The sequence below is a fragment of the Cololabis saira genome, chromosome 8, assembly GCF_033807715.1.
Source record: "Cololabis saira isolate AMF1-May2022 chromosome 8, fColSai1.1, whole genome shotgun sequence".
Classification (NCBI taxonomy): Eukaryota; Metazoa; Chordata; class Actinopteri; order Beloniformes; family Belonidae; genus Cololabis; species Cololabis saira.
In genome coordinates this window covers 13719274-13744983 of record NC_084594.1, presented here as the reverse complement: position 1 = coordinate 13744983, position 25710 = coordinate 13719274, and the positions used below count along the sequence as shown (strand labels likewise).

Here is a 25710-nt window from a genome sequence, read left to right as displayed (position 1 = left end):
CATCAGCTTAATAGTAACAGCATCTGATTACAATGTGTGGACAACATTTGTGATACAAAAGACAAAAGTAAAACCAAAAACAGAACATCTAAACTTTGTTTACAAAAACTATAAAATGTAATGTGAATAGCACAGTGGCCCACTGATTCACTCTGCTGCCTCTTAGTCGTGTCTTTAAGTTTTTTGGGGTTTGGGGTTGGTTTTTTACCCCAAAGTCTATCTTTGTTTTCCTCCACAGTCCAAAGATAACAGTGATTCCAAAATCGGTTGTAGAGGGTAATATGAGAATGTTTGGCTCGCTGTCTCTCTCTGCCCTTATGTCAGCTAGGACTGGCTCCCTCCATCCCCCTTCTGACCTTCAGATATGGGAAAACTGAGCACAGCTGATGAATAGTAATGTTGCTCTTGAAATGTTGGTTAGGTTTGAGTAATTACTCTGTAAAATATGATAAGATGATGCTTATTATTATTAAGATTCGATAATAAATTATTGAATAATTTCCATGCTTCATCAAAGTAGTGTAGCATATAGTGTAAAGGTCTTCCAGGATGAAGACATTTTCTCAGATCAGACACAATTTGGGATCTGAGAGAACCACACTTACACTGTACAGCAATGCTAGAGCCCTTTTGTTACTGAAGAGGGAAATTACTTGAACTTCCAACAGAAAAGGGTTTCTTGCCCAACAACAGGTCCACCTGCCTTTGTGTGATCAGCTAGTGGCTGCTGCAACCGGCTCAGGTTGCTCAGAGCAAAGAATGATGATTTGTTTGGTAGAAGAGAGCCAACGCAACGATTCAAAAAATACATTTATACTCAGCCTGTTAAGTTGCAGAAAAGCCGTCTTGTAAGCTTATCCTTTCAGTGATTTTTAAGTCAAATGTGTCTTTTATATTGTCTTGGAACCAGGCAAAAGAAAGCAATCCTTCATTGAGAATAAATACCAAATTTTACATACAAGCTTAAAATATGACCTCTTTCACCTCACAAATGTTTTGGTTTCAATCGGTTACTGCAAACAGAAAAACTGCCGGAGATATCATCAACAACTAGCGATGAAGGAGCCTTAAGGGGCCAATATAGAGCCTCCCAACAAACTGGGCATTTGTGAACAAAACTAAATAAGAACAACAAAGCAGCCATGCTTCTCTGCCATCTTGAAACAAATTCTTCCAAGGTCCCACTTGCTCCTCGAAAGAGATGTTACATATGGTCACATTACTTTCCTTTAATTCGGTCTTCCTTACAGTGTTTATCTCTGGAAAACTCGATCTCCCTTGTTAAGAAGTCGAGACAGGGCTACACATTACAGCCCTGAAATTATACAGTGGCATTCTGCACAATGGGTGTTCTCTGAAGCAGCATGACCTCTCACATCCAAAAACACCCCTCAGGACATGCACCATTGTTCCCAAGAAAAGGAGCAATAATGACAGTTCCTCAGTCAGTATGGAGGATTTTTTGTGCCAAAATTAAATAAATAAATACATCATTAATTAATTAAATTGGGAATGAAATATATCATTAATTAATTAAATGTGTCATTAATTAATTAAAATTAGAATGAAATATGTCATTAATTAATTAAAATACAATTCATTTTAAGTAAAAATATATATTTATTGTTTCAGCATTTAATTAATTAATGACACATTTAATTAATGATTTCGTGTTGCGTGTGAATCATGAAATGTAAAACTGCATTTAATTAATTAATGACACATTTAATTAATGATTTCGTGTTGCTGAATCATGAAATGTAAATGTAAAACTGTCAGTTTCACTCGTCAAACTCAGTGGGCGGATTCCAAACACCTGATTGGTTCCCCTGCACATCAAGTCAAGGCAAATCGAATCCACATAATGGATTGTTGCAGGGCTTCGGGACACATTCCGATAAACTAGGGCCACGTTCAGACTGCAGGCAAATCTGATTCATATCTGATTCCTTCTCATATCCGATTTTCAGGGCTGACTGTCCACACTGTTTTTAGCAAGTGTCCATATCAGATCTGGCTCTGTTCAGACTGGGCCACATCATTGACTCATCTGACGGGTTGCCGTAGCAACGACGTCGGAGCGGAGGCGTCACCCAGCGCGTGTATTGTGTGAAGTCATGTATTTCTTTTATATATATAAAAAAATCCCAAAATATCTGTACCGTTTCTGATTAGGTCGGCACTGCGCATCATTTTTAGACATAAAAATGAACGCATACCGCAAAAGTTGTGTCTCGGCGGAGGGACCCGGCGTCCCAGCAAGAAACAGAGAACAAAACCACCAGCAAACTAACAAACCAACCAACAAAGCTCAGAGTTAACAAAACGAACCAGAAATATTACAACCATAATAATATATATATATATATATATATATATATATATATATATATATATATATATATATATATATATATATATATATATATATATATATATATATATATATATAATAACTGTAATACAACTCTATTAAAATAGAAAATAGAAAACATGTTATTATTGCAGGTTTAACATAGGTTTTGAGCATATGGGTATTATATTTCCATCATTAGGGAGAACCCCCTATTTCTAATGACAGAATCATCACTGTCTAATGTTCTATCTAATGACAGAATTATCACTGTTTCAGCAGGTCTCTTAGGTTTATAATTCAGATTAATTTTCGTTTACATATAACATTGTTTGTAGTCATTTTAGTGCAATTTAAAGCTTATTTCTACAAATAAAATCAGCACTGTAGGCAGCGATCTTGGACCAGCGGCCACTCTGATTGGTCCAGCACGCTCACGTGACAATGTCGAAGCACTTTGTGTCAACTCCGCCTCTGGAAATAGTTCCACTTTTAAAACGTCGTTTGTGAAGCCAGTTTCCCGAGATCGGACTTCGACGACTAGATAAATGCTTGGCATCAATAGCTGTAAATGTTGAAGTGCATAATAATTTCCATGTCACCTCCAGGCATGGATCTATTATAAAACGCCTCCAGGGCTCCGTACAGACCAAAGCAGTGGATTCCACTGGATTCGCGTTAGCTCCGCCCACTGAGTTTGACGAGTGAAACTGACAGTTTTACATTTACATTTCATGATTCAGCAACATGAAATCATGAATTAAATGTGTCATTAATTAATTAAATGCAGATTTACATTTCATGATTCTCACGCAACACGAAATCATTCATTAAATGTGTCATTAATTAATTAAATGCTGAAACAATAAATATATATTTTTACTTAAAATGAATTGTATTTTAATTAATTAATGACATATTTCATTCTAATTTTAATTAATTAATGACACATTTAATTAATTAATGATATATTTCATTCCCAATTTAATTAATTAATGATGTATTTATTTATTTAATTTTGGCACAAAAAATCCTCCATAAGTCAGAGCCTCACAGGATATATATATATATATATATATATATATATATATATATATATATATATATATATATATATATATATATATATATATATATGGTATAATGGCTTACACTTATATAGCGCTTTCCAGCAGTACTCCTACAGCCCCAAAGCGCTTTACATTGTAGACGTTCACCCACATACGCACACATTCACACACCAGTTGTCGGCAGAGCTGCCATACAACGGCGCTGGCCGGACAACCAGGAGCAACCGGGGGATTCAGTGTCTTGCCCAAGGACACTTTAGTGGACACAGGAGGAACTAGGGGCTCGAACCACAGACCTTCAGCTTCATGGTGGATTATCTACCAACTGAGCCACTTACAGAGTTTTCATGCAGTGGGAATATTGCAGGTTCGGTTAATTGAAAAATAAATGTTATAAAAGTAGCAGCTTTTAAAGATTTACTGTGGTATGAAATATATTGATTCATATAAAGTATTACAAATCTTTGTTTGCACTTCAGTGGACCTGAATGATTCCAATTTTTCTAATGCTAATCATTAGTAATGGAAAAAACTTCCACTCCTGAACAAATGAGAACTTCAGCAGCCATTTGTTCTGCACCGCTGCTTTCGATTCATTCATCAACTGACAGGACCTTTATTTCTATAAGCTGGTGATAGGATTGTGGCACTGATTCCCAAAAGACATGCTTGGAAGCCCTCGGCGGCTGCCTGAAGGAAACTGGCATAAGTTACCCTTAAAAAAATGAACATAGTGAGGTTTGAGTTAGTTGTCACCTAAAAAAACTGTTGCTGTCAAAGGCGTATTGAGGACAAACCATAAAAAAAACAATTACTACTTCTTTATGACAAAATAAAGTAGATTCTCTGGAGTATCACATTAAAGAATCTGCAGAGTTAAACTTGACTGTCAGGATAAGAGCAAAATCATACCAATAATCTTAATGGGAGGGAAGTGCATGTGGGCTCATGTTTGACAGCTGAGCAAAGGAAATAATGTGACACTACCTCTGAGTAACAGAGCAGCAAAATATGTTTGCATATTGTAGCAGTTGGAGCAACATGTCTGAGTCATACAAATGTAAGAGACCATATGAAAAAAAAAATAGATAAATGTTTTATTCGTCAACATATCCTTGCATCTTCCAAAAAGGGGCAGCGCACATGCAAAACGTTTCACATGAAGACATTTACACGTCTTGCTCTTTCACCTCTGTCTTGACCAATGTATTCTTATTGTATGCAGCTACTGTATGTATGTATGTATGTATGTATGTATGTATGTATGTATGTATGTATGTATGTATGTATGTATGTATGTATGTATACACACACACATATATATATATGCCATCAGACCTTAAAACCAGGCCTGCTCTCAGTAGTTAACGGACAATTACACGTGCAATAACAATAATAACAAGATGTGCAATACCATATGTGCAATATCTGTCCGTCTACATCACACACATTTTACCTGCTTTTTTGCACTGTTTTTTCTTTCTCTCGCACTACCTCTACTTCCATTGCAATGTACTGTATATACTGTTTATATCTCATAATTATATATATTTTCTACTTTTTTACTTTTTTTTATCCCTCCCCTGCATGTGTGTGTTAAGTGTACTGCTGCTAACAAGTGAGTTTCCCCATTGAGGGAGAAATAAAGGATTATCTTATCTTATATATATATATATATATAAAAAGGCAGGTAAAATGTGTGTGATGTAGACAGACAGATATTGCACATAGGTATTGCACATCTTGTTATTATTTTTATTTATTTATTTTTATTTATTTATTTATTTATTTATTTGCACAATGAAAATACAGTAATTTTATCATACAAGGACAAATAATTTGTGCAGGAGAGGAAAAGAAGCCCGAAGGGCTTATAAAAAATCCTCCCCCTCAATACAAAATCACCAAAACAAATCAATCAATAGAAAAAGAATAGAAAGGAAAAAGAAAAGGTAAAAGAAACAAAGAAAAACACAATAAACACCCAAACAAAAATATCCATGAAATTGTTATTGCACGTGTAATTGTCCGTTAACTACTGAGAGCAGGCCTGGTTTTACGGTCTGATGGCATATATATATATATATATATATATATATATATATATATATATATATATAGATATGTGCCTATGTATGTGTGTATTGTATGTGTATATGTATGTATACGTTTTTCTCTTTCACCTCTGTTCTTGACCACTCTATTCTTATTGTATACAGCTACTGTATGTATGTATGTATGTGTGTGTGTGTGTGTGTGTGTGTGTGTGTGTGTGTGTGTGTGTGTGTGTGTGTGTGTGTGTGTGTGTGTGTGTGTGTGTGTGTGTGTGTGTGTGTATGTATGTATGTATGTATGTATGTATGTATGTGTGTGTGTATGTGTGTGTATGTATACGTTTTGCTCTTTCACCTCTGTTCTTGACCACCCTATTCTTATTGTATACAGCTACTGTATATATATATATATATATATATATATATATATATATATATATATATATATATGTATATATATATATATATATATATATATATATATATATATATATATATATATATATATATATATATATATATATATGCATGTGTGTATGCATGTTTGTGAAATAAAAATAAATGTAAAAATAATATATATATATATATATATATATATATATATATATATATATATATATATATATATATATATATATATATAATTTGTATTTTTTTATCCAGTCCCCTCGCACCAGCGTGGTGCAGCAGCAGACTGGACGTGCCTGACCTGTTAGCTCCTAGCAGCAGCTAACCCGCCGCGTCAGGGTGAATGGAGCCAGCATGGAGGTGTCTCTCTCTCCTACCTGTCAGCACCAGCACCTCCTCCTCCACCCCGGCGGCAGCTGCGCCCTCCCCGCCGCCGCCACGGCTGCTGCTGCTGCTGCCCGGGTCTGGTGCAGGCTCGTCCCCCTCGAACAGCTGGTTCACCTCCCCCTGGATGTCCGACGGCCGCCGCTCGCCGTCGCTCTTGGAGACCGTGAACCGCTGGCTCATGCTTGTCGACGGGGAGGCGAGGAGCGACGGGTCTTCCAGCCCCGGTGCGGGCTGGCGCGGACAAAGGCGCGGGGTGTGGGAAATAAAACAATAAAAAAAAAAATGCACACCCTCGAATCTCTTTTTGGATAACTTAAGTTTTTTCAGTGACTACTATGTCCAGAAAACAGCCGCTCTTTGTTGGTTTCTTATGATGTGTGATGCGGAGTAGAGCATCTCATCAACCGGTGTCTGCTGGCTGCCGCGCACCTGGGTCCTAAAGCCGAAAAATACATTTATGGAATTACTCTGTGTCTATTTGTATTGATTATTCTATTACTTAATACATATAGAATAACTACAAATGCAAATCAGAACAACATGATTGATTTCACTAGTTATTATACACTGCAAAAACTCAAAATCTTAACAAGAATATTTGTCTTATTTCTAGTTAAAATGTCTCATTTTTAGCCAAAGAAAATCTCATTGCATTTAAGACAAGACTCAAAAACAACCATTTTCACCTGTTTCAAGTAGATTTTCACTTAAAATAAGTGGAAAAATCTGCCAGTGGAACAAGATTTTTTTGCTTGTAATGAGAAGATAAATCTTGTCCCACTGGCAGATTTTTCTACTTATTTCAAGTGAAAATTTACTTGCAACCGGTGAAAATGGTCAAATAACAAGTTATTTTTCTGGTAATGACACTTGTTTTAAGTGTAATAAGATTTTTTGACTAAAAATGAGACATTTTAACTAGAAATAAGACAAATATAATAAGATTTTGAGTTTTTGCAGTGAGCGAGACTGCATTTGAAAAAGTTCCAATTTTCTTGACCACACAGATAAGCTACATAGCAGACTTCTGTGATTAGTATTTGCTGGACGTGTTGATTAATCCTCTAGTTAAGTTCTGTGACTCGTAACCTTGCCATACCTTAGCTTCGACTGAATTGACGCCACGCCAGAGCCCAATATTTCACTTGTCCGCACCACTGAAGGTGACCAAACTTGCTTATAATCTTTGAAAAGATCCATGTCTGTAGATGATATTTTGGTATGATGACCCTTCCTGAGTTACCCAGCCCCTTCAGAACATTACACTTTAGATGCTGCTGCATAACCTGGTTTAAAATCATGTACAGGATATCTGTCAATGTTTCACAATATTGTCTTTGGTATCATTTTAAAGGGGACCTTTAAAGCATTCATTCAAGCTAAGATGTGATACATTTCCTGAATCTATGAGTATTCCAGTTTTTGTATTTTGTGTCTCTGTTGTTCCTAGATGACACAGGGATAAAAGATAGTATATCATTGTGTAAAAATGTGTGTTGTTTATAGTTTAAAGAGCTGCAGTGAACTCTATGTTGGTCAGAAAGATTCACATCTTAGCTTAAATGAATGCTTAAAATGATACCAAAGACAATATTGTAAAACGCCGTAGGGTCTGCGTTGGTGTAACGTGGAACCATAAATCACCCTGATTTATGGTTCCGCGTTAAATCGACGGCGTAGTGTACGCGGCGACGCGCATTGTACGCTGCGTGTCGCCGCGTACGCTACGCCGTAGTGTCTGCGTTGGTGTAACGCGGACCATAAATTATCGCTTAATAAGGCGCTTTTCACTAAAAAAAAACACTATAGTCGTCTCGTCTGTTTCAGGAGGCAACGTTGCTAGGCAACGGCTGAATAATCTGAAGATCCACTGTCTGCCAGACAGTCACCAAATCGTCATTACCACATCCACTATTGTATGACTACAGGGATGTACTACTCATATACAATAATAGTTTGTTTGCATTCTTTTTTGTTTGTTCGTTTTGTTTTATTTTTTCATTTGTTTTATTTTCCAAATCCAAACCCCCCCATATATGTGGGTTTACTCAGCTCTGCCGCTCATCCCACAAATGTGTGTTCTTGGCAAATGTGAAATAATTTCAAAGGGAAATAAACTGGCTTTCCAACAGTACAAGATTTATTGCCAAAAAGCATTGTTACAAAAAAGAAAAAATCTACCAAACACATTTTTTTTTAAACTTTTGTGCTAAATTTATATTAAATAAGTCCTAATAGCAAATGGTTATATTCATGGTTTAATTGAAATCATTTTAGTAAACATTTCTTTATACTTTAACCTTCTTACATGAACAGTAAAACACACAATAAATGCAAATTACTAAAGTTGTAATCATTCGTTACATTTCTATGTGCAGCAAGTTATCCCATCCTCTCTTTTGGTGAAATTACATCTGTGTGAAACATTCATGCACTTGTCTATCAAAACAGTGAGTGCCTTACATGGTCAACAATAAAGCAGTTATAATCCAATTAAAACAATGTTCTGATTATGAAACCACTGTGTAACCAATAACTCCAATCTAAATTAGGTTTTAGTCAGAGTAAGCAGTAATTGGATTAAATGGTCTGGAGTATGCTGATCATTACACACATATAAATCAATTGCATACGACACCCTGTTTGAATTTTTATACAACACTTGCCTCCGCATACAGCAGTTATGAAAAATTTGAGGATGACAGCAAGAATGAATGCAGAAAATGCGCACATACAGGGAAACGCAAAGCTTAAATAAAAGCTAGTCTTCAAACGGTAGTTTAGAGCACAGTAGAATGCCCACTATTTTAGTTCAACTTCAGTTCAGTTAAAAAAACAACTTTATTTATCCCCGAAAGGAATTTAATTACTGGAGTAAACATTTAAGCCTCTTCAAAGAGTCATTGTTAAGGTTTATTGGCGTGGGCAGGAAGCATCTCCTGAAGTCTGTGTTGCAGCAGATCTAAAGATTCCTCCGACCGAAGACACCGTTGCTGAATCACTGTGTAATGAAGAGCATGCTCAGGGTTGTCCATGGACGTCTTCATTTTATGAAGTATCCTTCTTTGCACAATCAACTCAAGAGGCTCCAGAACCGGGCCAGCCTTTCCATATAAACATGTTCAGTATAGGTGATTGGCTCTGACGCTGCTCCCCCAACAGATGACTGCAGATGTGATTGCAATCTTCATATTCAACATCTTGCTGCAAACACTCAAGGAACTAAGTACCTCTGCTCCTTCTTATAAACAGTACCAGTATCTAGTTAGTTAGTTAATTAGTTAGTTAGAGGGGGAGTCCAAAGCACAGAGACATAAGGAACATGAGGAAGGTCTCATTAATCTATGCTGCTCAACTTGTAAACCCAGAATCTGATGTTACTATACTTATATAAACACCTTAATTGGAGTATTAAGGTAAATACTTAGATGATTACTGCCCATGTAAACATAGTTTCTAACCATAGATGATTAATACTACATTATACACAAATAAGAGGAACAGAGCAATATGTACCGGTAGCTCTTCAGTTGTCTGACATGATCCTCTGTGGGATCTGTGATTTTTCACAGAGGTGCTTGGTACTGAGGATATTTCAACAGTTTCTAGAGAATCACCATCAGATGAGGTGGTTGAGGTTGAGAGTTTTTTTTATCTCTTTTTGCTCTTATCAGGATTAGGAAAGTTATTTTGACATTAAGAGCGTTTTTTCAGGGGAAAATTTCAAAAGGCGGTGAAGGGAGTTGTGGTTGAGAGTTTTTTTTATCTCTTTTTGCTCTGCTTATCAGGATTAGGAAAGTTATTTTGACATTAAGAGCGTCTTTTCAGGGGAAAATTTCAAAAGGCGGTGAAGGGAATTATTGTCAAATATTCAACATTTGACCGAAAATGAATATTTTTTTTTTTTTTGCAAGCTTTGTTACTGCTAATCTTATTGCAGCACAGAATATTGAGAATATTGATCATTTAAACAAGACCAGGGGGTTCAAATTAGGTAGGAATCATCGCAGCATTCATATACAGTAGAGTAACAGGAGGGGTATGTCTTATGACTTATTTGGGACTTGATTCTCTCTTTAGTAGATGTGCATGGTCATTGTTATCCCAAAATGTAAATCAGTATCTTAGCCCATAAGAAAACAAGACTGTGGATACCTATGAGACATCTCATCTTTCGCTCAGAGCATGCAACAGGCAAAATTGTAACAATTACCAAAGGCTAGCCCACGTTTGCTGAGCCCATCTAAGGGCAGCATGTGGATAGTGAAGAAGTGTTTCTGAATCAGATGCGAAGATCTCTGAGAACATGTTTTTCCACTCTTTATCCAGCTGGTGGTGCCAAATCGGAAGGATCAATGTCAGAGCTGTTTGCTGCTATGCAGTTTTCATGGTCTGCAAAGGGTGGTTTGTAATGCAGTGACAGAATTATAACACAACACGAATCATTCCAGCATTTATTTTCCCTACTACTAAAGCAATAAAGGAAAAAAAATGCAAAAATCAAGGTAAAGTACACCAACACTATTTTTCTTTCCATATCATTTTTCATATTCAGAAGTCTTAAGGTGAACAAAAGATTGCTTCAATCCTTGCCATGCTCTGAGTCCGAAGCATGTGCCTTTGTGCCTCAAATTCCTCCAACTATTCAGCAGGGATGTTTGGTCTTCTACCCGTTAAAGACGTGTCAGAGGTTGTTAAAGATGTTGATCACCATCTGGTGGTGTGCTGTATCAGATAAACCACAGACTGAGTGACCCCACCCAAACAAGTGCTCCAGACTGATTTGAATCCAACCATCGGAGGGAGCTGCTTCATAAAGTAGGTCAGGGACGCAAACTCCGAGTGGACTGTTCAAGAGACAGCTTTTAGCTGTAACTACAATTTATTGGTACCTGTCATGACTGTCACTCAAGTAGCTGTTGGTGGATGACAGGTGAGGGACGTCGATGAGTTTCTGTGTGATGAACAAGGTTGTCTTTTTTTGAAGGACGTTTTGTGAAGTGGAAGCCTTGTGCCTTATTCCCCATGGGAATCTGTCAGACATGCCTCAAGATAATTTGATGTTTCTTCTTGTCATGAGGTCCTGGATGCATGCTGCGAGCGCCTTTCCAAGATGGACAGATCAACTCAAAACATTTCACTTTTTGTCATTTCTTTCTTACTAATTCTCTTATTCTTCCATCGTGTCTGGGCATCTGGTTTAAAACAATCGACCTTCTCCTGCAATGCAGGGATCACATAAGGTGATTGCTGGAAAACATTACTCTGTTGAAATTAAGCCCAATAATATCATAATCACAGTCACTCATCATAAGATAAACAAATGCAAAAGACATTATTGTCATAATGGAATATTACTGTGGACATGTGACAAAAATTCTGAAAATTCAAAAAATATGACTAAAAATAAAATATAGTTATTCATTGGTTAAGACTCATATATGCAGCACGTCCCTGGCCTTTTTGTGAAGGGTTCTAATGCAGACTGTGAAATCAGTGACGCAGAGATCAGAGGGAAGTTAATCTACAAAGGTTATTGTTGTTTTTTTTTTTAAGATAATTTCGCTGTACCAAAGTGAAAATAACTCAAGGAGCTTAGATGGGAATATTGATGCCGTCATCCAATCACATTGAAAAATCCTGCATGAATTTTGTTTCACTCACAGGAGGTGGAAGCATGATGCTAATAAAACATTCAGCTTCTAAATCCTCTTGCTTATCTGAAATCCTGTAAAACTATTCTTCGATGGCTGTTGTTTGTGGCTACTGAAAATAAATAAATAAATGAACGGATGAGTTAAGCTACTCTTCTCTCTACTTTGGATACAGGTCCTCTTTTAATAGGCAATCTTTAGCATCGGTGTTGTTATTAAAGGCAACTAACGGCCCTGACTCAGCTTGATGAACGGTAGGAATCAGAGAAACTCTGGGTTTGTGGAACTTAACTTGCTCTCAACCAGATTTACAGAGTGAGTTACCATGGTAACAGACTCAGAGTTTGAGATACCTCAGTTTCTCAAACGAGCGTAACTGAGCCCTCTTGCTTGGGGTTCATACTGTATACCTCTCTTTGTGAAAAGGAAAACTCAAGAGTTTCCCTGAGTTCAGGTTCAACATAATCAGAGTCTGAACATAACCTGCTTTCTAAAAAGGACCCCTGCTCACCATCCATCAACGATCCTCAGCTGACAAGTTACGCATTAATATTGAATGTGCTTAAGGTACCAGACTCAGACATGACAAAAATGTCAGACACGGTAAAAAGCCAAACAATGTTATGAACAGAACCTTAAGCACATTTAAAGTCAGCTAAAGTCAACTTTATGAGAGGACCACCTAACGTTCTTTGTGCATCTCCGTCTGGGATTCCTAACACTCCTTGGTTGTTCCTATATGAACAGTATTTGCAGAAGGCTGTTTTTATTTTAAAGAACCAAATCTCATTCTAGTTAATTTTGTTTGGCTGTGCTGACAGGTTTCGCACTCGTACGTGCACGGCAGAAAAAGAGAGAATCCGTGTTTGATCAGTCAGTGAGTGAAATGAATTGATTTGTGTGCACTTTTTAAATAAAATGTTTTAGTCTTTGTGGCTCAAGTGTTTCCAAATCAGCAGGCCCAAGTTCATGTAAAGTCAAGTTATAGGTCTTTTAACATTTTAATAAATCAAATATAGAGTTATCAAATTAAAGACTCAAGTCTCGATCAAGTCCAAGTCATGTGACTCGAGTTTAGAAAGTCAAGGCTCAGTGCTTATTGTAGGTTAAAATAGCCTTTATTATTGTGATGGTTTGATTCAAAATGAGGCCAATGTGTATTGGCAGCACAGTTGTTTTCAGTTAAACTATCACACGCAAAGATAACTAAGTAACCTATTAAAGTACATTCAAATTTGTGTAATAATGTTTGTCTTTATCAGTGCAAGAAAACTCCCTGTGCGTTTGCTTAATTACTCCCAACTGCATTAGTATACTCAGATTCATCACAAGTTACTTACATTCAATATTCAAGCAAATGATGTAAATGAATAATGCAGCTTGTTCAGAGTTTCAGTGGGACCGCATTAATGCCCACCATCAAAGTGGATGTAGTTCAAAGTTAAATAAACACATGCAGATGTCTCATGCTTTGCAAACATAGTTCGCTGCTGAATAAACATGGACAGAGATTGCACCACGCTCTCAGTGGATATACTGTAGTGGCTGGATATGAACATGATTTAGAATCTTGGTGTAAACCTCTTTGTATTTGCTAATTCCACAAAGGTGCAAAGATTTCAGATTTGGTCTTATTTACCCCGTAGCTTCTCTGGTCGAGCAGCTGGCCATCCACAACTTAACTTCAGTTCTCATCCATCCATCCATCCATCCATTATCTATACCCGCTTTATCCTTTGCAGGGTTTGCTGGAGACTATCTCAGCTATTTACAGGCGAGGGGCAGAGATTTCAGTCACAACTAAATTCAACTGAATTAGAATTAATGTTAAGATTTGAACTCTTATTCTTGAGTCTAAGTTCAGTGGAGTTATTTTATTTTTAAGTGAGGTAAGAAGGTAAGTAAGAAATAATAAACTCTGTAAGACACTTGATTATCTTCTGGCGACTTTGTTGCATTTTCTCAGCAAAGAATTGTAGCATGGCTGTACTCTGATCTTCGGTGAGGTCACCATCCATATCCAACTCTTTGCAGTTCACATAGTCTGTATTTGGGAAGGAAAACAGAAAATTATTAAAGCAAGATGGAAAATCCCTGTAAAATCATGGTACTACTTGATGTGATATAACACATCTTTTTGAGAATTTAAGATTATATGCATTTTTTAAATTGTACAATAATCTGATGTTTGTGAATATCTTACCATGATCTGTGCCTAGGACCTCAGGTTTGGACCATCCAAGACATTTTGCCTGTATCGCAAACTCTCTTAACTCAGCATCAGTGACGACGCTTCTCCTGCCTGGGGAAGAAGTGACATTTACGACAAATGCTTTGTGACGTAGTCTGTTTTAGGATATATTTTATATAACAAAACATGGAACGTATCAATCTGAAATGCTATATTAGCAAAAAATTATAAAGATATCTACAAATAGGTGACAAAATTGAAGCAAAATCCTAGCCTAATATGTCTTAGTAAGAAGTTAATGTGTATGGTTGACGGTTAGCCCATCATTCTTTGGAAAGGTTCTCAACACTGAAGGGGAGGGCTATTAAACATGTCACTCTAAAATGTCCCAAAAGTATTCACTGAAGTTGAACGGTGACTACAAAGGCCATAGTTTATGTTTTAAATCATTTTAATTGTAATTATGTGACCCCTTCTGCCCTGCGAAGGGAGGATTGTCATCCACGAAGACTCAATCATTTCACCACAAAATAGAGATGGTCTTGTATTGATTTGGAAGGACCTTCCTCTCTATGATAACCTAAACCATGGCAGAGAAATATCACGAGAGAGGTTTCCCCTTTAATTTGTCACTTATCCGTACAGTTATATCGAATATCTAGAATTTGGTGTTGATGTAATCTAATTGACTTGCATCACATATTTGTGTATTGTGTCCTTCTGCTCTCCTTACTAAGGAACACAACAGTGTCAAGGACGTCAGCCGACTTTACAACGAGACAGTCAGGGCAACTGGTTTGCAGCACAATATCTGGCTCTCCTGTTGGGGCATCTGTTGAGAAAAAAAAACCCTGTAAAAAACTTAATTTCTCAAAAAATATCAGATTCATCAACTAAAATCTGCCATTATCATTGTGAATTAACAATATTTATTATGCCTGTTTTAATTTTGCAAATATAATTACCAAAGCATGCACAAAGGGGCAAATTTGGGAATCAGCTACCACCGAGTAATTTAGCGGGAGCAGAGTAAAAGTTCAAAAGAGAGATTAAATGAAGCAAAGACAGAGACTGATGAAATCAGCAGTGCAAAAAACATATTTCACAAAGCTCTTACTGTTTTTGTCGACATCGAACATCTTATTGTTGTCGTAGAAAATAGCTTCAGATTCATTGTAGCAATGTCCAAACCTGCATAGGATTTATTGAAGATTTAACACCTGAAGAAACAACTATTCACATGGAGACAAATAATGCACAAATACAAGCAGTCAATCAAACGCTAAGATGAATAAAAACCTCCAGAAACAGACATTTCTTACATTTTCACATATGTTCTGGCAGCGAACACGTTTGCCGTGTCTTTAGAAGTAACATCTGCCGTAAGGCTTGGTGAAAGAAGACTACTAAACAATGTTGAAGGCAAACAGGTCTCTGTGGCCAATGCGATGTAGTACCACTTTCCAGTTATCTGAAATTAACAAACAGAATAATTTAAATCAGAATAAACTTGTTTGCAAATTTTTATCCCAAAACAGAAATTACATATATATTTAATTGGGTTAAATTTGTCCAAGAAAGCGATAAATGCCAATTTTAGTCATAAAAATGAAACGGCACTTACAACTGGACCTTTGTCTACTGGCTTCAGCAGCTGCTCACATGTCAGCGGTGCAGGCTGGCAGGCCGAGATGAGACTCGACATAACAGCTACAAACAAAATCTTCATTGTGGCTCAGTGTGCGCGCTTCTGTCTTGTCTCTTTGACCCTCTCAGGTCTGCCTTTTTATGGCAATCACTGACCAATGGTTTTCCAGCCAGCTCTATCCACCCCTGTCTCTGTGATCTCGTTACGGGAAACCACATGCTATGCACAAAAATGGTCCACTAAGAAAATTATGTTTGCTCATCAAACTCAATGCTATGCAAATACAAATTTTAAGCTAAAGTAAGAGACGTCCAGAAGTATTTTTTTTTTAAGTTTTACTTCTTACAGGAAAATTTAGCAGGCATTGTAAAAGTAATCTCAGTTCACACTGATGGAGACTAACATGAGAGTCCTTGAATACAGTTTCACACATCCTGCTTGCATCCTTCTTGTATTCATCTGAATACTGTCATTGTGTCCAAAAAACACTGCGTCTCTCTATGTGTTTAGCCTCGTCATTCTGCCTCTGCTCAGGATGTAGCAACTCATTTACAAAGACTGCTAGCAGCATGAATTGGCACCTGACATCTGAAAGCCTTCGTCGTGACTCCCGGTAACGTCGACAGAACCAGTTGACAAACCCGTCGGAAGTGAGGCAAGAAATAAAGAGAAAAAAGCAAATTTTGTATGTTGCTGGGTGGCCCAACATATCACAACCACGCAGCTTCGTGACCCGTAATACATGTAGAGAAATAAATGGAAAGAGAAGAACAAAAGAGAGACAAAGTTGATTTGGCTACTTTGGTTATCATGCATATTATAGTAGCCAGAGGTGTCAAGTAACCAAGTACAAATACTTTGTTACCTTACTTAAGTAGAAATTTTGGTTATCTATACTTCACTGGAGTAATTATTTTTCAGACGACTTTTTACTTTTACTCCTTACATTTTCACGCAATTATCTGTACTTTTTACTCCTTACATTTTAAAAACAGCCTCGTTACTCTATTTCATTTTGGCCTTTAAAAAAAAACTATCCAGTTAAATTGCTCCATCCGGATAGAGTGAATTATGTTGTGGTTGTTTCAGATGTTCTTGTCCAGTTTTGTTCTTACATCCGTTCCCTCAGATTCCTGCAACTAAACTTGGATGTACATTCCAATAAAGGTTAGGATAAATGATAACATGCCTCTGAAGTTTGACTTTTTGCACCATTACAATACTTATAGGCAACTAGTCATCATATCTCCTGCTCTCTGAAACACATGTTAATGCTCAATATTACACATATATGGTTCTTTAATATATTTGCATTATACTAAGATGCATTCAGTTTCAATGGTTTTTGTCCTTAATGGCTTTTTTCCCCCTTACATTACTTTTACTTTTACACTTTAAGTAGTTTTGAAACCAGTACTTTTATACTTTTACTTGAATAAAAAACTTGAGTTGATACTTCAACTTCTACATGAGTATTTTTAAACTCTAGTATCTAAACTTCTACCTAAGTAATGAATGTGAATACTTTTGACACCTCTGATAGTAGCTAGGAACTCAAAAATGCTAGTCATTGACTTGGAAAATATGAATAAATGCTACAACAAATGACAACTGCGCAGGTGGTTTGTGATCCTGGAAGAGAACCTTATTTCAAACACAGAACTGACAACGTATACAAGTACATGTACACTCATCGTTTTATTATGTACTCCTAAATAAATTTGCCTTACTCCTCGTGTACCTAATAAAGTGGTCTGTGAGTGTATATAATCCGCAGTCATTCTCTTTTGTGCTTCTTATCAAGTAGTTTGTGTTGGATGTTCCTTTGTGCTTATGGTTCCGGTAAAGATGATGACCAAGATACTATTGCTTTGTGCTTGTTTCAGTAACTGTTTTAGCTTTAAATTGTTGCTGTTTATTATCGAGATGTTATGGCAATCTCTTGGAGCCACCGTGAGAAAAAAAAATTGTAACGCTTAGGTACAATTTAACAAGATGCGCCAAGTCCCTTATTTTAAACACATGCAGTATTGTGCAAAAATCTTAGGCAGGTGTGAAGAAATGCTATGAGGTAAGAATGCGTTGAAATTAAATGATGTCATCTTAAGTGTCTCCTGATAGGTTGAATTTCTGCAGGTTTTCCCTGGGTGGCAGGTGTGCAACACGATTCCAGTCGGGAGCACAGAGCTCAAAAACCTCCCTACGACAAACAATCCCTCGAGAGATTATCTATTTTTTCAACAATAACAAGGCCAGAAATTCATCTGTATAAATTTCAGGCAGAAATTCATTCAGAGTATCAGCTGGAAAAACTGCAAATATCATTCTTGGTGTGCTTTCAGAGTAAATGCAATGCCCGTATATATCCCACTCTTGGTTAGCTATTTGTCTTATGTATGTCAAGGCCCTTGCCACTAACCAGTCACGTGAAATCATGATGTATAGAAGATGGAAGCTGCCCTTGTGAACGCCCTCTGCCCCATCAGTCAATAGTTGCGTCTGATCAATCAAGCTAATTCTCGTTAAGGCAAGATGACAAAGCAGTATGAGAAACTTTGCACTTCCTTGCTTCTTCTGCAGGAATTAAAAGGGTGATTAGCGGCCAGGTGCTGCTAATCAGATCTGCCTAATTAACCAAGCTTAGATGAATGTGAGCGCCTCTATAAAAGCGCCCATTTGGCCTTTTTTTCTGGTTAGAAGCATTCAGGTGTGCAGTAATAAAAGGAACCTAGAGGAACAACATCAGCAATTATCTCAGAGAACCAAATGTTGCTGCTCATCAATCTGTGAAGGGTTATTTTGAGACTATTTTGGAGTCAATTAAAAATGCAATTAAATACCAAAAATCGGTTAAAAATACAATTAAAAACATTTTGAGTCAATTAAAAATGCAATTAAAGCTGCAAGCAGCGATGAACGGGCCCTCGCACTCACGGCCACCGCCCCCCATAAGCATATCAGAAACGATACCACCCAGGATTCTCTATGTCAAACCATTCAAAAGTTATAGCAGAAAAAAGGGACAACCAATCAGAAGAAGGGGCGGGGCTAGTTCAGGCCAATGAAGCTCAAGGACTCAATACAGAGTCCAATCACACCACCCACGACTCTCTACGTCAAAACATTCAAATGTTATAGCAGGAAATAGGGACAACCAATCAGAAGAAGGGGCGGGGCTAATTTTCAGCAATTATGGTCAAGGACTCAATACCGAGTCCCATGACACCACCCACGACTCTTTATGTCAAACCATTCAAAAGTTATGGCAGAGAAAAGTATTCTAGGGGGCGCTGTTGAGCCATTTTGCCACGCTCATTAATGTAAACCATAAAATATCAAATTTATCGCCAGGCCTGGCTTGCATGCAAAATATGGTGACTTTTGGGGAACTATCAAATATGGACCAATCAGATAAAGTGGGGCGCGCTTGTTGGCGTCTAGCGTCGCCACGGTAACACTTTTGAAAGAGAAAAGTAATGCGCGTAGTCGCAGGATGGAGACGCACATTTTGATGTATAACACACCTGGGTTCACGATACGGTTCGGGCCGTATTAATTCTCAAAGGAATGGCTCATATTGCTCCAAAATTACGCGATTAATTCAGAATGTTTAAAATGGCCGACTTCCTGTTCGGTTTCGGCCATGGTGCCAAGAGACTTTTCTTTAAGTTGCGACATGATACAGGTGTGTACCGATATTCGTTCATGTACGTCAAACCGTATTCTGGGGCTTGAGGCTCAAAGTTTTTTCGGTCTGAACCAACCAGATGAAGGGTGGGCGCGCTTTTTGGCGTCTAGCGTCGCCACGGTAACGCTTTTGAAAGAGAAAAGTAATGCGTGTTCTCGCAGGATGGAGACGCACATTTTGATGTATAACACACCTGGGTGCACGTTACGGTTCGGGCCGTATTAACTGCCGAAGGAATGTCATAAATTGCGCCAAAGTGACAAGATTAATTCAAAATGGCTGACTTCCTGTTCGGTTTCGGCCATGGCGCCAAGAGACTTTTCTTTAAGTTGCGACATGATACAGGTGTGTACCGATTTTGGTGAATGTACGTCAAACCGTATTGTGGGGCTTGAGTCACAAAGTTTTCAAGGGGGCGCTGTTGAGCCATTTTGCCACACCCATTAATGCAAACCATTAAATATCAAATTTTTCACCAGGCCTGACTTGCATGCAAAATTTGGTGACTTTTTGGGCACGTTTAGGGGGGCAAAAAGGCCCTCCTTTCGTCAGAAGAAAAAGAAAAAGAAAAAGAATTCCTACAGATACAATAGGGCCTTCGCACTGAAGGTGCTCGGGCCCTAATAAAAATGCTGTGGTTTGACCTGAAGAGAGCTGTGCTCAAACGTATCCCTGTAAAATGCAGATAAGTGAAGTAACTTTGTAAAGAGAAGAGGGCTGTTTTAGCTTGTTTTCTGTTGAATTAATAATAATAACCCTATGTAATGTCATATGTTACTACTCATCTAATGTTGAATTTAGCTGCAACTAGATGCACTTTCTTTTTCACAAGATTGTATGTCCTGGATATTGAATTTCTTACCGAACATTCAGTGGCACATTATCATATTATAGTATATTTTGTATACTATACAGTATACTGTACACATATAGTATATTCTGTGTTTCTGTTTCTCCTTACTGAGGAGCACAATAATGCCAGTTGTATCACCTTTGTTTGCAACAAAGCAGTCAGAGCAACGGGTTTTGTTGTATCAAATATAAATCACCAACTGGGGTTCAACTAAAGTGATGATGGCTTTAATACACTGGTGAAGCTCCATCATGATATTAAGTATTCTGTCATTATAAAGGCATTAATCATAGTAGTACATGTATGAAAAAGGTACATTTTCGGAATGCCCTAGCACGTATTTCAATGTTTAAAGAAGACTCAAATCCACGTGAAAGTAAGCTTTTCTGTGAATTATAAAGAACATTTTAACATAATTTTCTCAACCTTTTGGATTATGATAACTCAACACAAGAACAAATATGTCGATATTGTCCTCAGAGTAACAGCCTAAAGAATAAGAAGAAGCAAAGAGTAAAGAAATCAGAGACCAGTGGAGCTCCAGTCAACACAGTATTTAAAATAAATCTTCCTACTGTCCCTGGTTCTGTCTGTTATTTTAGTGAAAAGCTTATGATTCACTGAAGCAATAATGCTGCAGTGCAGAGGATATAGTTAAGATTTAACACTTAACAAAAAATTTCTGATTTTGTAGAGTCTAAAATCTATTATATATCTATTAAAGATTATAGTACAATCAAAATAATTTCAGAAAAAGGAAACATTGACAACAATGTTATAACAATAAATAATGAATCATTTACAATTATGCATTCAGCTATATATCTAGGTAGTCTGGGTTTAATTGGTCCCCTAGAATTCTCTCAGGCACCATGATAAACATATTTCCCTTTTTGCTTATGCAGTTTATAACTGGAGTGAAATGTTTGTAATTACAGCAGTGGTGCTCAAACCACACAGTTCACAGTCAATAACACATTGTAAAACGGTGGATTTGTGCGCCCCCATGTGGCTCAAAAGCGATATTGCTGCATTGAGTTGGACTTTGATGGCCCAGATGAGGTTCTCCAACAGCACGAGATTACAGTTTTTCTCAGTCGCTTTGGTACATTTCTCAAATCAGAATTGAAATTCTCGAAACTACTTGTTCAATCTTCACATCATTGTGTCACTTGTGCACATCAGAAAAGCAGTTTCTCATTTCTTTGAACAAGTTGCAAATGCATTCGTCATCCATGCAAATGATAATGTACAATTTTCTGCTGTTTCCTACATTATCAGTTGTTTATGTCATGTTGATCAAAATGTATTATCTCTGTCTCTGTTGAATAGTCTCACCCCCCACAACATTTAGGCATTAGTTCATCGCATAAGTCTTTACATGCAAAATGGTTGAACAAGTTGTCATAATATGTCAGCATATTTCTATACATTTCCATTAGACTTTGTTTCTAAATCTGGCCTGAATTGGTAAATTGATCCCAGGTGAATCTTGACTTTCTGTAATGAAGGGAAATATGTCAAGCATTAGGTCAACCAATGATCAACCAGATTTCTGAAATAGCTCAAAGGTGCATCTCATGAACTATCAGCTGGCATGTATACATATAGCCGGAGCACAACACAATGTTACAATGTCTGACAATGGAAGGACAAGGAATTGGACGGGGTCAACAGCCAGAGAGAAGAAGAAGAGGAAGAGGAGTGAGGCTGCGTGGCGGCGGAGTTGGGAGGCAAAACAGAGGAAGAGGCAGAAGAGGCCGAGGACATATGCGCGTTCCTGATGAGATAAGAGCTACACTTGTAGACCATGTTCTCAATCATGGGCTTACAATGGCCGAGGCTGGTCGAAGGGTGCAGCCAAATGTTGGGAGAACAACTGTGTCCTCAATCGTTCAGACTTTTCGTCGACAGAACAGGTATGTAATCTAACAATAGGCACTGTACTGTAATTCCTACAGTACTGCATGTACAGTTTTCCCTAAGGAGATTGTCCTATGTTACATTTCTACTTTTTTTTTGTTTTTTGTCTTTTTGCTCTGCTCTGCTGGTCTTTTTTCTTTTCTGTATCGCAAATACATGATCTGTCAACAAATTGTGGTACAAACAATAAAAATGAATGAAAATGAATAAAAAACATGACTAAGTAATTTGACTGTCTTATCCGTACACAATGACACAAGCACTTGTGATTCTGATGCACTGACACGTTCATTGACACAGATATTTAATTTTGAGAGGTGAACTAAGGATTTTGAGCAAGAGACTGGCTTTTGCAGGTAATCCATGGTGTTTTGCTATTTGTACGAACTGTTTTGAGAAATGCACTTACTGTTTTGCAAATGTCGAGGATGATCTGAGAAATGTACCAAAGCGACTGAGAAAAACTGTAATAGTAATAATGAATTGTTTATTTTTTCTAATCGTACATCTTTTCTAAATGTACATCCATCATGAAAGCCAAAGTACCATACCATAGCCTTTAGCATATAAGGGTTTTTTAACACTTGTTTCATACAATGTACTCGTGCCTGGAAATCCTGAATCTCCCTCTTGATTATATACACTCATACTAAGATATATGTTCACACAAATAGGCAAATATAACATGGTGGGAAGAAGGTAGAGAGGAGGTCAAGGTGGCTGAGCTACTGGTTTCCAGGAGCCCTCTCAGTTCTGCCTCTGCTGCACTTCTTAGAAATCCAGCTGGCAAAAGTCCTCTTCTTCATCACCTTTTATTTCTGTTTATTCTCTCCTTTTTCCATTTGTTTTAGACATTCACTGTCTATCTCTGTCAAATCGTCATTTTTGTCCCAATTTTCATAAATTTCTTTCAGTACTTTTTCCTCTCCTCTCTTCTCATGTGTTGTTCTGGTCTTGAAGATCTTCTTTAAGAAGGATCTTTTCTTTTTCTCTGTTGTGATGCACTCTCGGAGCTCCCTATCTTTCTCTTTCAGGATATTCTGTTGTAATTGTTTCAGCTCCTCTTACAGTTTTTCTCAATTGGTTTGGTACATTTCTCACATCAGAATTGAAATTCTCAAAAGTTCTTGTTCAGTTTTCACATCATCATGCCATTTGTGCAGATGAAAAAGGCAGTTTCTCATTGCATTGAACAAATTGCAAATGCTTTTGTCCATCCATGCAAATGATTGTGTACAATTCTCAGTTTTTTCGTACATTATCAATTGCTTTTGTCATGCTAATCAAAATGCTTTGTTATAGGAATCTATCAAATAGTCTCTTTCCCCAAAACATTTAGGCTATAGTTCATCATATAAGTCTTCACATGCAAAATGATTTACCAAGCCATCATAACATGTCAAGCATATATACATTTCCATAAGACATTTGTCTGTAAATATGATCTAAATTGGTAAATTCCTCCCAGGTGAATCTAGACTTTCTCTAATGAAAAGAGTTGATCAACCAATGATCGACAGTTTTCTGAATGAGCTCAAGGGAGCATCTCATGAACAATCTACTGGGGAGTATATAGGTAACCAGAGCACAATAGAAAGTTACAATGTCTGACAATGGAAGGACAACAGCCAAGAAGAAGGAGAGGAAGAGGGGTGAGGCTGCGTGGTGGAGGAGTAGGAAGAGGAAGAGGCAGAAGAGGCAGACACATGCGTGTTCCTGATGAAATCAGAGCAACACTTGTAGACCATGTTTTGAATCATGGGCTGACTATGGCTGAAGCGGGGAGAAGGGTGCAGCCAAATGTTGGCAGAACAACTGTGTCCTCAATTATTCAAACTTTCCGCAGAGAGAACAGGTGTGTAATCTAACAGTATGTGCTGAATTACATGGAGTTTACTGTATTTACATGTCAATACAGTAATGCCCCATACAAAATTACAGTAGCCTATTCCACTGATGCTCTATACAATGCCATTGTGTCTTCCTCAAATTTGTTTTGGTTTACATTTTTATTTCCCACTGCAAGACAAGTACACAGGGGTGGTAGAGGGCGGATTTTCACACCACACCAGGAGATGGCTATCTGCAACATTGTTGTTGAAAACAACGCCATTACACTGAGAGAGATACAGACTACTATTTTGCAGGACAATGACACATTTGCAAACATCCAAACAGTCAGTATCTCTACCATTGACAGAGTGCTAAAAAAACAACACATGCCCATGAAACAGCTATACACTGTCCCATTTGAAAGAAATGGTGAGAGGGTGAAGGAGCTGCGCTACCACTTTGTCCAGGTACAACTTTTATTCCAAAACCATATATAGATATGTCCTCGTTTGTAAGTCGCTTTGGGTTTACAGTAAAAGGTGTCTGCCAAATGCAATGTAATGTAAAGATGTACACTACACTACTGTAAGTGTGGCATTTGCACATATGCTATGGCTGTAGAAAAGAAGATGCAATATGTCATATACGTTTGATCTAACTTCTTTTGCAAATGCATGTAATGCAGTAATTCCAAAAATAACATTTTGTCTTCTGTATTTAGCGCATGATGGAACTGGAAGCTAGTGATCCACCCTGTCACTTCATTTACATGGACGAGGCTGGCTTCAATCTGACAAAGCGCAGAAGACGGGGTCGAAACCTTATTGGACATCGAGCCACCATTGATGTGCCAGGCCAAAGGGGTGGCAACATAACTATGTGTGCCGCAATATCAGATAACGGTGTGCTGACACACATTCCACTGATGGGTCCATACAACTCTGAATGTCTAATAGCATTCCTAGACACTTTGTACAGGGATCATATCCTAGGTGGCCCAGCCGAGAATATGGCCCAGCCCAAATATGCCATAATATGGGACAATGTAAGCTTCCACAAGTCAAACCTAGTAAGGCAGTGGTACGCAAACCATAACAGAATGGTGATGGAGTTCTTACCACCATACTCCCCATTCCTCAACCCCATTGAGGAATTTTTCTCAGCCTGGAGGTGGAAGGTGTATGACCGAGAGCCACACACACAAGTGACCCTTCTGGCTGCAATGGATGCAGCATGCCAAGACATTACTGCAGATTCCTGCAGAGCATGGATTAGGCATGCAAGAAGATACTATCCACGCTGCCTTGCACGGGAGGACATCAGGTGTGACGTGGATGAGAATTTGTGGCCTAACAGACAGGAACGGGAAGAAGCTGAAGATCAGGATTGAGATTAGAATTTGGGGAGTTGTTCATATTTTTTTGTTTAACTACTGTATGACCTATGTTTATATTTTTGACCTATGTTTACACTTACGTATTGTATTTCACCTTTGTTATGTGCAGTGCTGTCTTTTTTTTTTCTTTACGGACTGCAATGTCAATGTTTGCCAATGACGAAGTCATTCTGTAAATGTGAATCTTGTCTTTTCCAATCAATCTTACACGTATACATTATATGAGGTCAAATGTACAACACTTGTCATCAC

The 25710-nt window shown here is 37.7% G+C and overlaps 2 protein-coding genes across 4 annotated transcripts in view; both read right to left on the bottom strand.

Moving 5' to 3' along the window:
- slc12a5a (solute carrier family 12 member 5a) overlaps positions 1–6637 on the bottom strand; it is a 239261-nt gene extending 232624 nt beyond the window's left edge. For all 3 annotated transcript variants that reach the window (XM_061726813.1, XM_061726814.1, XM_061726815.1), the window contains exon 1: positions 6263–6637. In XM_061726813.1, coding sequence (XP_061582797.1) covers positions 6263–6452 — 190 coding nt within the window. In that variant the 5' untranslated portion in view covers positions 6453–6637. The remainder of the gene's footprint in view (positions 1–6262) is intronic.
- Positions 6638–12561: 5924 nt separating this feature from the next.
- Positions 12562–15872, bottom strand: LOC133449290 (uncharacterized). Its single transcript, XM_061728427.1, has 6 exons — positions 15742–15872; positions 15440–15588; positions 15235–15308; positions 14851–14949; positions 14130–14228; positions 12562–13970 (listed from the first exon to the last, which is right to left on the bottom strand). Exons 1-6 carry the CDS (start codon positions 15844–15846, stop codon positions 13807–13809), a joined length of 690 nt encoding a protein of 229 aa, XP_061584411.1. The 5' UTR covers positions 15847–15872; the 3' UTR covers positions 12562–13806.
- Between the last annotated feature and the right edge of the window lie 9838 nt (positions 15873–25710).

What these genes read in the sequence shown, in the direction of transcription:
- LOC133449290 (XM_061728427.1), bottom strand. Translation starts at nt 15,846, where the DNA reads ATGAAGATTTTGTTTGTAGCTGTTATGTCGAGTCTCATCTCGGCCTGC. An exon ending in GCCAGAACATATGTGAAAAT is followed by an intron (nt 15,309 to 15,439) that starts GTAAGAAATGTC and finishes AATCCTATGCAG; the next exon opens with GTTTGGACATTGCTACAATG. An exon ending in GTTCGATGTCGACAAAAACA is followed by an intron (nt 14,950 to 15,234) that starts GTAAGAGCTTTG and finishes TTTTCTCAACAG; the next exon opens with ATGCCCCAACAGGAGAGCCA.